General features: G+C 37.9%; 1 protein-coding gene across 1 annotated transcript in view; it reads right to left on the reverse strand.

Annotated features, from left to right (window-relative positions):
• Positions 1-1,583: 1,583 nt before the first annotated feature.
• The window catches only part of ERICH6 (glutamate rich 6), a 31,009-nt gene continuing 15,362 nt past the window's right edge, over positions 1,584-17,230 (reverse strand). The window contains exons 13-16 of the mRNA XM_055321051.1: positions 11,174-11,259; positions 8,419-8,574; positions 5,503-5,731; positions 1,584-1,847 (exon numbers count right to left, since the gene is read on the reverse strand). Of these exons, the coding sequence (XP_055177026.1) occupies positions 1,584-1,847; positions 5,503-5,731; positions 8,419-8,574; positions 11,174-11,259 (735 nt within the window). The remainder of the gene's footprint in view (positions 1,848-5,502; positions 5,732-8,418; positions 8,575-11,173; positions 11,260-17,230) is intronic.

Here is a 17,230-nt window from a genome sequence, read left to right on the forward strand (position 1 = left end):
CCCAGGACCTGGAGATCATGACCTGAGCTGAAGGCAGACCCTTAACCAACTGAGCCACCCAGGCACCCCTGAGGTAAAAAACATTTTTAAGTCATCCTTTGTGTATTATCTAACATAGCTGGGGAAAAGCACAGTGCATTTCTGTGTTTAAAAAAAAATTATTATTAAAGTATAGCATTTGCCTCCAAATATGTGATTGGCATCCCAAATATTATCAATTTTATTTAGTACCTCCGTTAAACCTTAGACTCTAAACGATTTTGCTTTATTTATTCATTCATTTTTTATAAACTGGTAGTAAATTTACCAGCAAAAATGGAAAACTAACAGTTCCAGAAGGTATTTATTTCTTTACTGAGAAATAATGGGCATTTATTTGGCTTATTTGGTAACTTTCTACTTAATAGAGCTTAATTTTCTATGAGTCTCTTTAGGAAGTAGAAATTTAGTTTTCTTCTTAGTTTTCAAAATTTGTGTTGGCAATGACTTATTTCCCTGCTTGGAAAAAAATTCTTTTTCAAAAACATATCCATACACAAATACAGATAAGAGACTAGAAAGAAACAGAGCACAATTAAAGATGGCTAGCTCCCTGTGGTGGGGGTTATGAGTACTTTAAAAATCTTTATATTTTATACTTTTCTGTAATATCCTACATTTTCCACAATGAGTATTACTTTTGTTAGCAGCAAAGGCCACCAGTGAAATGTACTTTAAAATATTTGGCTCATATACCTTAAAAAGTTTGCACAGTCTAATACACTGGATGTGTTTTTGACATCTTGATACCAGCAGGGCTTTGCTGCCAACACTATCTAGAGCAAAGAGTTATACTCTCTTTACTTACCAGTTATATTAAAGTGCATATATGTATGCACTTAATTTTTTTTTGAAGAACTTGTTATTGTGGGGGGAAAAAACAACAATGCATGAATTAACAGAGTGGATTATACAGAACTGAGATTACCTAAAACAGACATATGGAAAAGCAGACATTAATAAATAAAACCTATGGCACACCAGAATCTGCTTTTCATCTATATAGATTTTCAAAATAAGACATACCCTTATTGTCACTTTTAACAAGCCAAACTGTTAAGTAAATAAAACTGCCTTGAAATATGACCCTGATAGATTAATAGATATAGATATATTTTTTCACTTGGAAATATTTTTACTTTTAATATTTTTAAAGAGGCAACATTAATTTCTATATTACATGTAATTATAATTTTTAAAGTAAAGATGTTTTTTTTTGTTTGTTTTTTTAGTAAAGTTGGTTTTAAAAGGTGAAAGATTTATCTGATTATCTAATCCCCTCTGCTGTTTTCCTGCTAGAACTCTGATAATGGACACTTGTGCTGATTTGCTCATTGGCCTCAGTGGGGTGAGCTAAATGCAAAGAGTCCCAGAAGTGAGTTGTTTAGTTTTCTGACTGCGAGTGTAAGCTAGTGATGACTCAGGATGTGTTCTACATTTGTAAGAAAGCATATTTCTTGGTACTTCCTTGGTCATTACACTTTTCTCTAAATGCCTCACACCCCCTCCCAAAATAACAAAACACATGAAGGCCCCATCGTTTGTTAAGCGTTTTCATTTATTATAGCTGATATTGTTTTCATGGTGTCTTTCCTTACACCGGAATTGTGACAAAGGGCAATTAGTTTTAGAGAAAGTGAAGAAAGGTAGGAAGGTTGCTTTAATTTTTCCCAAACCTGGCTGGAGGGGAAACTTGCGCATCCTTCAAGTTTGTGAAACAGGCGTCGAATCTTGATTAAATTGGCCAGTAGCAGCAGGTCATCCTCATTCAGGTATCGGAGAACTGGAATCTCCTCAGGGTTAGGTAGCTTTTCAGCAAAGAGAAAGAGAAGGGAAGCTCAGAGACCACCTGTGGAAGGTGGGAGGCGGGAGCAGGCCGGTCACATAGAATTTGGATACTTTCAAATGCTTACAGTATAGTCAAGACATTTACCAGCATATACTGGGGGGGGGGGGCACCAAGATACAGCAAACACAGTCCCTCCCCTGGGAGCTGCCCAGTGGGGAGAGCTTGGTCAGGGCTGGCCTAGAGGCTATGAAGGCACCAAGCAGACAACCTTCCTCACAGAAGGTAGCACCAGAGTTGAGTGTTCAGGAGAGACCGGAATGGCTAAAACTCCTTCCCTTCTAAAATGTGCCCCTACCTCCAGGAAGCCTTCCGCACTGACCTCTCCATGACCCTCCCTCAGCCTCTGCTCTTCCCCTTCCTCACAGCCTTTGGTGATTTAGGTTGATGTCTCCTTGCAGCTGCAAGAAGGGGAATGGATCTCTCAGGACACTCTTGCCTGTGTTTCCCATATGCAGATGAAGGACCAGCCTAGGAGGGGTGTTTGGCCTCAGTGGGGTGAGCTAAATGCAAAGAGAGTAACCACTTACCTGCAAGAGACATAAGAACACACAGCAGTTTCAACCCTCCTTGCATCAGAAGGTAGGTGTGTGTGTAGCAGGGCGGGCATGGGGGGGGTATCAGATGGATGAATAACAAATAACCCTGGAATTTTTACCTTCCCTTCAATCCCAAATTCCATAAAATGACAGAAAATATTTTAAGGGAATGAATCAATAATGGCTCTAGGAAATAGGAAAGACTTTGATCAGCAGGCTCAAAAGACCAGAAGCAGGGAGACTCATTAGAAGCAACTGTAATGATATAAACAAGAGATGGACCAGGCCCAAAAGGCAGACAGGAGGGGTGGCATCAGAGGATGTGAGAAGGGTTGAGACCAGGCATATATGAGGTGAGGCTTGGAGGACTGGCAGGGGACAGATGTGAGGCTGTGACACCGAGAGGGGGAGGACTGCTCCAAAGTGGCCCGAGCTACTGAAACAATGCAGTTGTCTTTGTCTGAAGTGAAGACTGAGGGTGGAGCAGGTAATTTTGCTAAACTTTTATCTCCCAAACGGAGATGCAGGATTGGAATCTGAGATGTACAGGTGAAAAGTTCATGGGAGATAAAATGAAAGGGTTATCAACATTGTAGGTGGTATTTAAAGACAGGAGACTCCATGAGACCCCCCCCCCCAGGGAGTGATTCACCGAGGGAGATGAGTATGAGCCCCCACAGGAGGCCTGGAGCCCCTCAATATTTAGAAAATAGGGAGGTAGAAAGAGTCAGCAAAGAAAAATGAGAAGAAACAGTTGCTGAGGTGGAAGGAAAATCAAGGGAGAACAGTGTCCTGGAAGCAAGGCAAGAGATGCTTTCAGGAGGGGAAAGTGAACAACTGGCCAGTGCCACTGGAGGCCACTCTGTGTAGCATAAATTAACTATAGTGCATATGAAATGTTATGGAGCAATTAAAAATCAAATAGGCAAATATGCTTGGAAATGTGGATGAGGAAAGACCTTTAATAATCCATAAGTGGAAAACAAAAACAAATAGAATCCTCCCAACAATACAAGCAATACCATCCAATGTTTATTTAAAAAAAAAGATGTGTGTCAATAATTTATAAATACACTGAAAAGAGAAATACACACCAAATTTTGGGTTGTGATTGACTTTGAGAAACAGGTTAGAATAGATGAAAGGATAAAGAGGAATCTCTATTTTTTACTCTATTTCTCTATTATTTGAATCTTCAAATATGAGAAGGTATTGAACATGTATGTCACCTTTTGTAATTTTTTAAAAACCTAAAGAAAGGGTGATCATGAGGACAGTGAGAAATAAAAAAAAGTTATTTTTTTAAATTTTATTTATTTATTCATGAAGACACAGAGAGAGAGGCAGAGACACAGGCAGAGGGAGAAGTAGGGTCCGTGCAGGGAGCCTGATGCGGGACTCGATCCCGGGACTCCAGGATCACACCCTGGGCTGAAGGTGGCGCTAAACTGCTGAGCCAACCAGGCTGCCCTAGAAAAACTTTTAAGATCAAATTCCTTTTTTTTTTTTTTTGCATCAAAATGGCTCTCTTTCTGATTAAAATTTGTTTCTAAGGAGGGAGATGGGGAGAGGGAGAACATTTTTTACATTTTTGGTAAGAATGTATTTACCATGAATGTAATGTACCAAAAGAAGCCTAGCTTATAAATTTCTAACAAATAAAGAAGCTTGTCTGGAGCCTGAGCAGCTGACTGCGGTAGCCAGGCTGACCAAGAATGAGATTGGCTGGAATAGCACTGAGCACATTGCAGACCCTCACTCTCTGTCGGCTGACTCTGAAGTGTCCCTTTTATTTGTTTTTGTTTTTGTTTTTTAAGATTTTATTTATTTATTCATGAGAGACACAGAGAGATAGAGAGGCAGAGAGAGAAGCAGGCTCCCTGCAGGGAGCCTGATGCAGGACTTGATCCTGGGACTCTAGGACCATGCCCTGGGCCCAAGGCAGGGGCCAAATAGCTGAGCCACCCAGGTGTCCCTTATTTGGCCTTTATGAGATATTATTCCTGCGTGTGCTAAATATTGAGGTCATATTTCCAATTACCTTAAAAGTGTAGAGTTTTTTGAGATTGACAACACCTTTGAAATCTGGAGCAATCCCTTCCTTCAATGATTGATGAAAACAATTGGCCTCAGTGTTTAAGGGACTTGTTTGGAGCCACACACTAGATATGCTACATGGGCCTCTATTTATATCTATTTCTATATCAATATATATATTTCAACATTGTTGAGATGTAACTGGCAAACTATATATGGAGGTATCATTTACTGAGTACTTAGTACCAAGCACCATGCTAAGCACTTTGCATTCTCAGTGAATCTTCACAACAACCTGTTTGCTAGGAATCATTATCCCCATCTTATAGATGAGGGAACTGAAGTTCAAGTTCACCCACTTAGCTAAGTGGCAAAGAAACTACGTCCCTGTAACCTGAAGGCCATGTTCTTAACCATTGCCAGTCACTGAGAGTGTACACTAGGCCATACCCTGGGTGGGACAGAGGAATCAGAAAGACAGAGATTTTGTCCTTCTGGAGCTCACCATCCGGGAGGAAAGGCAGGCATAAAGGCAAGTAGGGCAGCATGGTCCAGCAGCAGGCGTGGGGACAGAGGTGGTTCATGGACACCCCAGGGAAGACCATGATGGACCCTGATTGGGCAAAGGGCTAGGAGGTTTGGGAAGCATCTGTGAGGAGGTGGGACTTATGCTTGGTCTTGAACATAGTTAGAACCCAGATCTCCTGACTCAGTCCAGGCCTTTCTGCTATAGGGCAAAGGAAAAACACAATACAAAATCCTAAAACCAAACCCCCAAAGTAGCCTACTTGGTCACCAAGTAAATAGTAAATTTTAGTTGGATCCAAATCTGAACTAAAAGGAATTTCTGAAGAATACAACGACAAAGTTTGCCTCAATTCCACATGACATCTTCACTGTGTGTTTTTTTTTCATTGAATTCTGAAACTTTTCGTGGACGGTACATTACACACAAGGCTAATCTGTCAATAACAACACTGACCAGAGTCATTTACTCTTATTATTCTAAATGCCTTTAACTATTTTCAAAAATGCACCTACCTTCACTTTGGTCCCAACACTGATTCTTGCCTGTTGGCCCATTGCTAGAAAAGTGACTGAAATCTTGTCTTGTTCTAAGATGCGAACTCCAATGTAATGGTTCAAGGCCAGAAAGACAGGTTTAAATGAAACAAAGGGTGAGGAAGCAACAGAACTGGACCAATTCCAAGCCCTTAATCTGTTGCCAGCTGGATCTGAATACTGACCTCCCAAGATATTGATGTATACCCTGGGCAGAAAGGAAATTAAAAATTACCATCATTATAATAATATTATAATTCAACCTTGAAATTAGCCCTGTCACTTGCTAGCCAAGGGAAGCAACGGTTCATGCTAGCCAGTTGCGTATGAATAGTGCAAAACCACAGGTGACCTTGGGAGTGGTAATACTGTGACTGAATTTTATACTAGTTTAACGTAGTGGATCCAATTCAAGACCCACCAGTGAACCAAACTGGGTCCAAAAGACGGAACCCAGGATGGTAAAGGAGCCTGGAAAACTATGCGCTGGGAAGAATGATGGGGAAGCAGGGAAGTTTTTGGAGAGCAGGAGAGGAGACCAGACTGTGCCCGAAGAGGGGGGACCAGTTGCTTAGATTTTTCCCCAGGAGGAAATGAAGACCAGTGGGTGTAAGTCCTGGAGAAGCTCTAATCAACCTCAGTACAGGACAACCATGTTCCAACAGCACCCAGCACAACTTGGAGCCAGGAGTCCTAGAAGGGCTCTAGTCAGGGTGGGGTATGGGCAAGAGAGGCTCAGGGAACATCTCTGAAATGGCTCAGTGCCTTGTGACGGAGGGCAAGGTGGAGCTTAGACAAATTGGGCCTCCCCTGTCTCTTCGCTTAGCTGATGCCACATTTTACTACATCACATACATACGAAGCCCAGCACAATCTGAGCTTCAGTGGCACAAGTGATGACCATTCTAGTTATCTCCTCCTTGTGCTCTCTCTCACCTTCTTCCAACTTGGATTGCCCTCCCTTTCTTGAGGAGTGGGAAGAGGTACAATTGTGGGTATTTAGAAAGTTGACTGCATTTGGTAACAAATTATTATTTTTTAAAAACTAGATGAATTGGCCACGAGGTGCCCCAGAGTGAGAGAACTAATATCTTATTTCCCCACCGTTGATTACTGGCAGCGATCTAATAACAAAAGTACAAATGGGAGATTTAGGTGATTATTTTGTCATACGTGAGAGGAGGAGGGTTTCTTTCATCTTGAAATGTGGATGAAAATAATACCTGGCTAAAATGATCTAGGTCACTCCTTATTTAATAAGCATAATCTTTGAGTCTATACCATGCACAGATAACATGCTTGTAGTGGCAAAGATTCGGAGAGTGCCTGCAAAGAACGTTGGTCCAGCAGGGGAGATGGGCTTGCTACCCAAGAGGCAGCTAGAAAGGGCAATAAGAGTATGCAGAAGTCACATCAGAGGGCCAGAAATTCAGCTAGTGAGGCAGAGGACTTCCCAGGCAAGGGTGAAGTCCTAGAAACCAATGAGTATCTGGTGACAATTAATACACTGCTCCAACGAATGTGATACAGAACTGCTATTGAATTCTGGAGGATAAGTTGAAATTCTCTGGTTCACATAGGGGTAATGGACTGACTACTACTGCTTTAGACCAAAAAAAAAAAAAAAAAAAAAAAAAAAAAACCACAAACGTCCTAACTCTTTCAAGTATGGGCAGAATGTCAATCATGGACAGAGTTTCTCAAGATGAGATTGTTATTCCTGTAAAGAATTTAAAGGGAGAGTATCTCTTTCTGAAGAGCTTGAGAAGTTGGAACTGCATTTGAAGTTAGAGCCCAAATTTCACTTTCTCGGGTTAAATCAAATAATATGAAGTCAGAGTAGATAAGTTCACAGATCAAAATGAGATCAGGATCTCTAGAGATTCTGTTTGTATGTTATTGTTGGTTATGGCTATAGGAATAGAGGAATAGTTACGGATATAGCTCAAATGATAATAACACACACACAACTATAACAACACGGTGTAGCAGCTATCCATTATAGATCATTTCCATAGCTGAGGCAGTATAACATTATCAGGCAGGCTCTAGAGAGACCATTTGGGTTTCTATCCCAAAGCCCTGGGGTGACCATGTGATTTATTTAAAGCCTCTTTTATCTAATATTGAAATTATATGTTCATATTTTCTTATTATTTATGGGAAGAATATGATGAGCTTTGTTTTACATAGTTGCCTGGGATTTTTCCATGGAGAAGGTATGGAGTGACATAAATAAAAACTTTCACTGAGTTGAATATTACTATCTAAAGAGCACTAACTTAAATAATTCTTTTTTTTAAGATTTTGTTTATTTATTCATGAGAGAGAGAGAGAGAGAGAGAGAGGCAGAGGCACAGGCTGAGGGAGAAGCAGGTTCCATGCAGGGAGCCTGACGTGGGACTCGATCCCGGGTCTCCAGGATCAGGCCCTGGGCTGAAGGCGGCGCTAAACTGCTGAGGCACCCGGGCTGCCCAACTTAAATAATTCTTAAAGCCATTTGATCATTTGAAAGGAAGAAGAACACTAGCAGTTATAAGATGAATAAATTCTAGGGATTTAATGTGATGCTCAAAGATTCTTGCTAATACTATATATATATATATTTGAAAGCTGCTGAGAGTATATCTTAAGTGTTCTCAACACAGAAGTGGTAATTATGTGACATGGTGGGGAGGTGTTAGCTAATGCAATGTGATAATCATTTTACAATATGCAAGTGTATCAAATCAACACATTTTATGCCTTTAACTTGCACAATGATATATGTCAATTATATCTCAATAAAGTTGGAAAAAAACAAAAGAAAAATAAAATTTCACACACACACACACCACCACCACCACCACCACCACCCCCGTCCCAAATGGCAGTAAAAGAAACTTAGAAACCTACCAGACATTTCCATTGGGATGATAGCAGGAACTTCTGCCAGAAGAATCTAGCAATGCCAAGATTGCAGGGTCAGTGGGCATGTCTTCTTGGACTATACAAGTGAAACCACTGATTTTGTTGGGCACTTGGATGATGGCTAGGTTTCCAGATGGGTAGCTGAGATCAGATAAGGTCATGTGAGCTGTTCTAATGGTCCTTGACTATGCTGGGAATAAATTCAGTTTATGAGAGAGCCTTTGAAACCACTCAGGTATGGGAGCTACTATTACTACAAAAAGGATTTCATGCTTTTCATGGGATCAAAATATGTTTATAAGACTCAAAAATCCTCAACAAAATACTAGCAAATGGAATCTAGCAATATTTAAAAGGATTATATACTATGACCCAAAGTGGAGTTTACCCCAGGAATGCAGGGTTGGCTTAACACCTAAAAATCAATCAGTGAAGCATATTACACTGATAGAATAAAGAGAGAGGAAAAAAAAAGATCATCTCAATATACACAGAAAAAGCATTTGGCAAAATCCAGTACCTTTTCATGATAACTCAATGAACTAGGAATAAAAGGGAAACTCTTCAACCTGATAGTGTCTAACAAAAACCCACAGCTGACATCATATTTATTGGTGAAAGACTGAGTGATTTCCCTGAAGATCAGGAACCAAACAAAAATGTCCACTCTCCCTGCTTCTATTCATTGCATTTAAGGATCTAACCAGGGAAATTTTCTAAAAGAAAAAGAAATGAAAAGCATTCAGATTGGAAAGGAAAGATGTGAAACTATCTCTATTTGCAGATGACATGCTCTTATATAAAGAAAATCCTAAGGAATCCACAAAACAACTTATTAGAACTAACAAGTTCAGGAGGGATGTAGGCTACCAATATATAAAAATGTTTAAAAATATATAAGAAATATAGAAAATATATATAAACATATATGTAAATATATTTTAAAAGACCAATATATAAAAATAAATTATATTTCTGTATACTGGCAGTGAACATTCTGATAATGTAGTTAAGAAAATAATTCCATTAACAATAGCATCCAAAAGAATAAAGTCTACTGAGGATAATTTACTGCAGTCCTGTCTAAGCTGATTGGAAGCCTAGAGGTGAAGTAAACACAAGACTGACTGAATCATTCGGAAAAGCAGCCATGGCCTTCAAGAGAATTAAGAATTAAAGCCAGGGCATAAATGATAACTAGTAATAAAAAATGGGAGGAGTTATATAAAATTTATTGATATAATTAAAACAAAACCTACATTTTTTCTCACAGGACCTAGGGAATGAAATCTTCATTATACTTCCTAGGCCATGAAAGTCATTTTCCTGGCTGATTATTGGTTTGACTAAGCTTTTAGGAAACTGTAACTAAACATGACTTTCTCCTATAAACATGGGGCCTTCATTCACCAAAAAGCTCTCCTCATTTCATAGTTCTGTTTGTTTTTTACTTTCCTTGAGGTAGTAAATATCCTTTGTCTCAAAATAGCAAATGGCCTGGCCATCAGGCCAGTTCAAGTGATGAATAACTTAGTGTTCCATAAAGCGGATATCGGATTTTTGTATTAAAAAATAATGTGCTGCTCGTGGATGTGTAAATTGGTACACATTTTCAGGGGGATAAAATTTATCAAAAGTTTAGAATGTCTGTAATTTCTTACCCACACTTTCTACCCTGTGACATGCATGTTCCATGGATTCAAGGAACTAAGTATGCAATGAAATCTGCACAAAGCTGTTCATTTAGCTGTGGTACATAATAGCAAAACGTTGGGGATAGGTCAAATGAATTATATAGTATGTAAATTATATAGTACATATGGTTATAAAAATGGTTTTCTTTCTTCCTTCTTTTTCCTTTCCTTTCCTTTCCTTTCCTTTCCTTTCCTTTCCTTTCCTTTCCTTTCCTTTCCTTTCCTATCCTATCCTATCCTATCCTATCCTATCCTATCCTATCCTATCCTATTCTATCCTATCCTTCTTTTAAAGATTTTATTTATTTATTTGACAGAGAGAGAGAGAGAGAAAGAGAGAGCTAGTACCACAAGCAGAGGAAGCAGCAGAAGAAGAGGGAGAAGGAGACTCCCTGCTGAGCAGGGAGCCAGATGCTGGGGCTTGATTACAGGACCCTGAGATCATGACCTGAGCTGAATGCAGAGGCTTAACCAACTGAGCCACCCAGATGCTCCAATGTTGGTGTATTTCTTTGTTGCATATATAATATGCATATATTATTACATATACATCATAACATTATTATATAATATTATACAAAAAGGGCAATAACGAGTTGAAAAATTGATTTTTAAAGAATCATATATATGGGCAGCCCGGGTGGCTCAGCGGTTTAACGCCTTCAGCCTTCAGCCCAGGGTGTGATCCTGGAGACCCAGGATCGAGTCCCACGTCAGGCTCCCTGCATGGAGCTTGCCTCTCCCTCTGCCTGTGTCTGTGCCCCCCACCCCTTCTCTCTGTGTCTCTCATGAGTAAATAAATAAAATCTTTAAAAATAAAAAATAATTTAAAAAGAATGTTTATTAAAAAATAATGAAAAAAATAGCGAATCATATATATATGCTTATAGAAAAAAGTAAGAAAAGATCTATAAAAAAGATAACAGCTTTTCTCTGGGTGGTAGGATTTGGGGTAAGATCTATTTTTTCTTTTATAGTTTTCCATATATTTTTTTCTTCATCTGTTCTGAAGAAATAAAGCTAATGAAAACTTGTTGAAAGGATACAATATTTGTGTTGTTCCATCCGGAAATGAAGTCAGAAACTTGCTCCCATGTTTGTAGTGCTTCTCTAAGAGCTCATTCTTCATCATCTATATAGACACCACAGAAAATGAAAGGACACTTAACCATTAATTGTTCCAGATACAACGCATTATGATAATAACAGTAAATCTTGGCTTGCTAACAGTGATATAAACCATATATTAATTTAAATTTTTGTCCCTGCAACAGTGACAGGGAACAATTCTTAGGAATCACTAAAGATTGTTCCTAACCCTGCAGATTACTTGATAAAAATTTCAGGCAGGAATCTAACATTATGTTTCTGTTTGAAAGGGTTTTAAAATTTTTTTACCTTAGTCACATATTACTATAGAAACAAAATGGAAGACTAAATAGCGGCCCTAGCACAGTGGAAATATTCTATATGCTGATGATAGTAGTGGTTACATAACTGCCGAATTTCATAGAGCTATACATCTAAAAAAGGTGAATTCTACCGTATATAAATTATAGTTCAATAGACTGACTTTGAACTCAAATATAAGTTGTAGCATCTGGGTCTCTTCGAGGTTGTTCTTAAAGTTATTTGAGCAAAACACTACAGGCATATGAGAAGATGAAGAAAGATCTACGGGGAGCTAATCTTTTTTATGTCTCCAAGTTTAACTATTTTATATGTAATACTCAATAGGGAAATGAATTTGTGCCAAATAATATTTTCTAATGAACTAATGATTCTTTATATTCCTAATCTTGAATTATAGTAAGATAGATTCAAGAATTTCTAGGGCAGGGACACCTGAGTGGTTCAGTGGTTGAGTGTCTGCCTTTGGCTCAGGTCGTGATCCCAGGGTCCTGGGATCGAGTCCCACCTCAGGCTCCCTGCATGGAGCCTGCTTCTCCCCCTGCCTGTGTCTCTGCCTCCCTCTCTGTGTCTCTCATGAATAAATAAATAAAATCTTAAAGAAAAAAAAAAGAGTTTCTAAGGTTAAACAATGAAACCACCTGAATAGTCATGTAAATGTTGCCATTTCTTTTGAAGATAACACATTTTTTTCATTTAAAAAATTGTGAAATATGAAATATATTCAGAAAAGTGCTAAAACATACTATTTTGTTAGTGAGCAGTTATAAAGTGAATACCCATTGGTATAGCCATCCAGGTCAAAAACTAGAACAATGCCGATACTCTAGGAGACCCTCTGTGTGTCTATCTCAAAGTTGATACCTTTCTTTCCTAGACACAACCACTAGTGTGATTTCATAGTAATTACTTTGCACTTTTATAATTTCTGAATATACCTTTAGTTTTTCTCCTTTTGAATTTTACATAAGTAAACATACATCATATATTTTTAATATTTTGTTTCTTTCTGTCAACTTTATGTTTGTAAGTTTCATGCATGTTCCAGTGTGTAGCTGTGGTCCTCTGACTTTCATTTGTGTATAGGACTTTATGGTATGAATTTATCACTACTTATTTAATGGAGATTTGGGTCATTCCCAGTTTTTGACTATTGTAAATAGTGATACTGTGAACATTCTTATTATAGCATGCTGATACCCAGTTACTCTTGGATATTATGACCATTTGAGAAAAACGGGCCCAAAAAACCCATGAGCACTTCTCAAAGGAGAAATCTCAAATGGTCAATAAACATGAAAAGGTGCTCAACATCATTAGTAACCTGGGAAAGGAGAATTAAAACCACAACTAGAGAACGGTACACACCTATCACACTGGCAAAGTGATAGTACTGACTATTGGAAAGGATGCAGAACAACAGTCACTATTGTTTGCCTCTAGTGGATCTATGCAATTTGGTCCAACAATTTGGAAATCATTTTGGCTTTGTCTAGTAATGTGAAAGACAAGCATATCTTAGAATTCAGCAATTCCACCTCTGGGTATAATATCTGAGAGAAGGGCAAATATTATAGCTTAACTTCAGCCTCGGATAAATTAAGATTACTTGCTGAAATTTCTAGAGTAAGCAGAAAAATAACAGAAGCAGAGAGTATAACTTCCAAACTTGTAGAGGTAGTACAAAAAGTAGAATGATATATTTTAAGTATTCCACTCCCCCAAAAGACAAGAAAGGATAAAGGAAAAGAAAAATGCATAACAGAGAACAAATAGAAAATACCAAGGCATGTCAGTAATTATATATAAATAGACTAAGTACTCCAGTTAATAGACAAAGAATGTCAGATTAGCTCTTTTTTAAAGATATATATATGATTTTATTTATATTATTATTATTTATATATTTATGATTTTATTTATTTATTTGACAGAGCAAGAGTGCACAAGCAGGAGGAGTGGGAGAGGGAGAAGCAGGCTCCCTGCTGAGCAGGGAAACCAATGCGGGGCTTGATCCCAGGATCCTGGGATCATGACTTGAGCTGAAGACAGATGATTAACTGATTAACCGACTAAGCCACTCAGCTGCTCCCCCCCACCAACCATATATTGTTTACAAGAGACACATCTAAAATATAAAGACACAAAAAGATTATAAATAAAAATGATCTAAGAAAATACCAAAGAGTATTACTAGAGATAAAGATTACTTCATAATGATAAAAGTTTTAATCTCCCAGGAAGATATAACATTATAAAATATATTCTTCCCATACCAAGATAGGTTCAATATATATAAAGCAAAATTTCACAAAATGAAAGGGAAAATTTTATTTTATTTATTTGTTTTTAAAAGATTTTATTTATTTATTCATGAGAGACACAGAAAGAGAGGCAGGGGCATGAACAGAGAGAGAAGCAGACTCTGATGCAGGGAGCCTGATGTGGGACTCGATCCCAGGACTCTGGGATCACACCCTGAGCCAAAGGCAAATGCTCATCCACTGAGCCACCCTGGCGTCCCTGAAAGGGAAAGTTTTAAATTCCATAATCATAATGGGATATTTTAGCCTACCTCTCTCAAAAATTACAAGGATTATTAGGCCAGAAAAAGTAATAATAGAATATTTGAACAACCCATTTAATAAATTCAACCTAATCTTCATGGTTTGGAAGATTAAGTATTTTGAAAATGACATTCTTCCCAAATTGATTTGTAGATCCAATGCAACTGCAATTCAAATATTAACAAGATTGTATTATTTATGTGTGTTGAAGTAAGGGAGGTCCCGACAAGTTGACTCTAAAATTTATAGGAAATATCAAGAACTTATAAAAGGCAAGACATTCTTAAAGAAGGCTGAGAGAGAGGAATATTCTCTACCAGATATTAAGATCTATTACCAAATGTATTATTAAGACAATGTAGTGTTGGGGTAGGATAAAGAATTCCATGATACAGAATAAAGAGACCAGAATTAGACTCATGCAGTCATAAACATCTGATGTAGGGCAGCAGTGCCACTGCATGGTAATGGAGGAAGGAAAATCTTTTCAATACATGATGCTGGATACAATCAGGTGTGTGTATATATATATATATATATTCAGATTTTATTTATTTGAGATAGAGCAAGCATGAATGGGGGGGGGGAGGGAGAGAGGGAGAAGAGGCTCCCCACTGAGCAGGGAGCCCAAGGCAGGGCTCAATCCCAGGACCCTGGGATCATGACCTGAGCTGAGGGCAGACCTTTAACCACCTGAGCCAGCCAGGTGCCCTCCATATTTTTGAATGAAATTAGAACCACTATCTCACATTAAATGTAAAAATCAGTTCCAAGTGGATTAAGGACCCAAATGTGAAATGTGGAACTACAGAGATTTCTTTAACATAGGAGAAGAGCTTTATTACCTCAGGTCAGGGAAGGATTTCCCAACCAATGAAAAAAAGCAGTACCCACAAAGGGTTTGATAAATCACAATTAAAATTGTGAAAGACAAGCCAAGAAGGGAGAAGCATTTGCGGCAATAGGCTTATATCCTAAATGTTTAAAGAATTTTTCTAAATCAATGTGAAAAAAGAAAGTCTAATGTACCACTTTTTCTCTTCCTCTTTCTTGAATCTCAGACCATCCAATTACACAAAGTATTCTTTAGAATTTCCTTTAGTGAAGGGCTACTAGTGACAAGTTATCTTTGATACTACTAGACAATGTCCTTTTTGGGCACATTTTCTTGAAAAAAATATTTTAACTGGTTATAGACTTCTTGAGTGACCACTATTTTCTTTAAGCCCACTAAGACATTCCACTGTCTTCTGGCTTCCATTGTTGCTATTGGGAGGTCATCTGACATAACTCTTCTTTATTTTATTTTTTTTAAAGGTTTTATTTATTTATTCATGAGAGAGAGAGAGAGAGAGAGAGAGAGAGAGGCAGAGACACAGGCAGAGAGGCAGGCTCCATGTAGGGAGCCTGATGTGGGACTCGATCCCAGGACTCCATGATCATGCCCTGGGAGGAAGGGAGCTGCTCAACCACTGAGTCACCCGGGGGTCCCTGTAACTCTTCTTTAAATACAAACAGAACTTTTTGTTCTCTGCTGCTTTTAAGATTTTTGTTTTCCCTTTGTGTCCTAAAGTTTTGCTCTGACAAATCTAAGATTCTTTTTTCTTTATTTCATCTTGATTGGGATTCATTGGGCTTCTTAAATCTGTGGGCTATTGACATTTATCAGTTCTATAAAATTATCCATTACCTCTTCAAATACTGCCTTTGCCTCATTATCTTTCTCCTCTCCTTTTGGTATTTTGAATAAATATGTTTTAAACACATCATTTTCATATCATATTCTATATTCTTATTTTTGTTCCCATGGAGAATTTTATAATTTTTTTTTTACCTTTTTTCCCCCATGTCATTAGTTCTCTCTTTAGTTGGGCCTAACCTGTGTCTAACTGTCCTCTTTTAAGTTTTTAACTTCAACTGTTATATTTTTCATTTCTATAAGTTCCATTTTTTCTTTTCAAACTGATTATGACACTATAGTTTTCTGTTCCTTCTATATGTCTTCAGGATGATATTTTATTTTCATAAGGATAGTTTACTTCAATTTCCAAAGTCTTTGCAGGTCTTTTTAAAATGAGATATTACTCCTCTGGGGTTTGAATTGTGGTGTCACGCTTCCTTGTGTTCTTAATTAGTTTTCACTGTGTGCTAGTAACTGAACCTGAAGGGTAATCTGTAGGAGAAATTTGAGGGTCAGATAACTTTCCTTCAGATATGATTTGGATTTGATTCTGTGGGGTACCTCAGTTCACTGCCACCCCTTAAATTCTATATCACCCAAGAGAAACAAATCTGGTCTCCATAATTTAATTTCTAGAAATCTATCCTGAAGAAATATATAAAAATACATTTATACATAAAGATGTTCAAAGCAATGTTATTTAGCATAACAAAAAAACCTGTTAACCTATATGTCCAATAACAGGGGAATGGCTAGATAAACTACATAAAAAAGCACATAGAATTAAAATGCTGTCAATGTAAGCTGTATATTAGAGATATTTTTATAATAAATTTTAAAAAGATAAAAGTTACATATGTAATATAATTACAAGTATGTTAACCAAAACCAACGTGTGAAAAGTCTGGAACAGTGCCGTCTGATAGAACTCTTGGTGACCGTGAAAATGTTCTGTATCTGCACCACAACATGGTAGCCATTCATCACACATAGCTACTTAGCACTCGAAATGTGACTAGTGTGACTGAAGAATTACATTTTATTTTTTATTTTTTTAAAGATTTATTTATTCATGAGAGACACAGAGAGAGGGAGAGAGAGGCAGAGACACAGGTAGAGGGAGAAGCAGGCTCCCCTTATGGAATCTGATGCACGACTCCATCCAGGATCTGGGGATCACACTCTGAGCCAAAGGCATATGCTCAATCACTGAGCCACCCAGGTGTCCCAAGAATTACATTTTAAATTGTATTTAATTGTAGTCATTTTAAATTTAGATAGCCATATGTAGTAGTTGCTACCTTATTGGGTGGTGTGGATCTAGAAAATATTGACATATTAACAATGACTTTTGGGAAGTGCTTGAGGCTTTTGGTGATTTTTCTCCCCCTCTTTCTAGTGTTTTAAGGGTTCCAAATGTTCCTTAATGTATAATGATCACATTT

The sequence above is a fragment of the Nyctereutes procyonoides genome, unplaced genomic scaffold (genome assembly GCF_905146905.1).
Source record: "Nyctereutes procyonoides isolate TBG_1078 unplaced genomic scaffold, NYPRO_anot_genome, whole genome shotgun sequence".
NCBI lineage: Eukaryota > Metazoa > Chordata > Mammalia > Carnivora > Canidae > Nyctereutes > Nyctereutes procyonoides.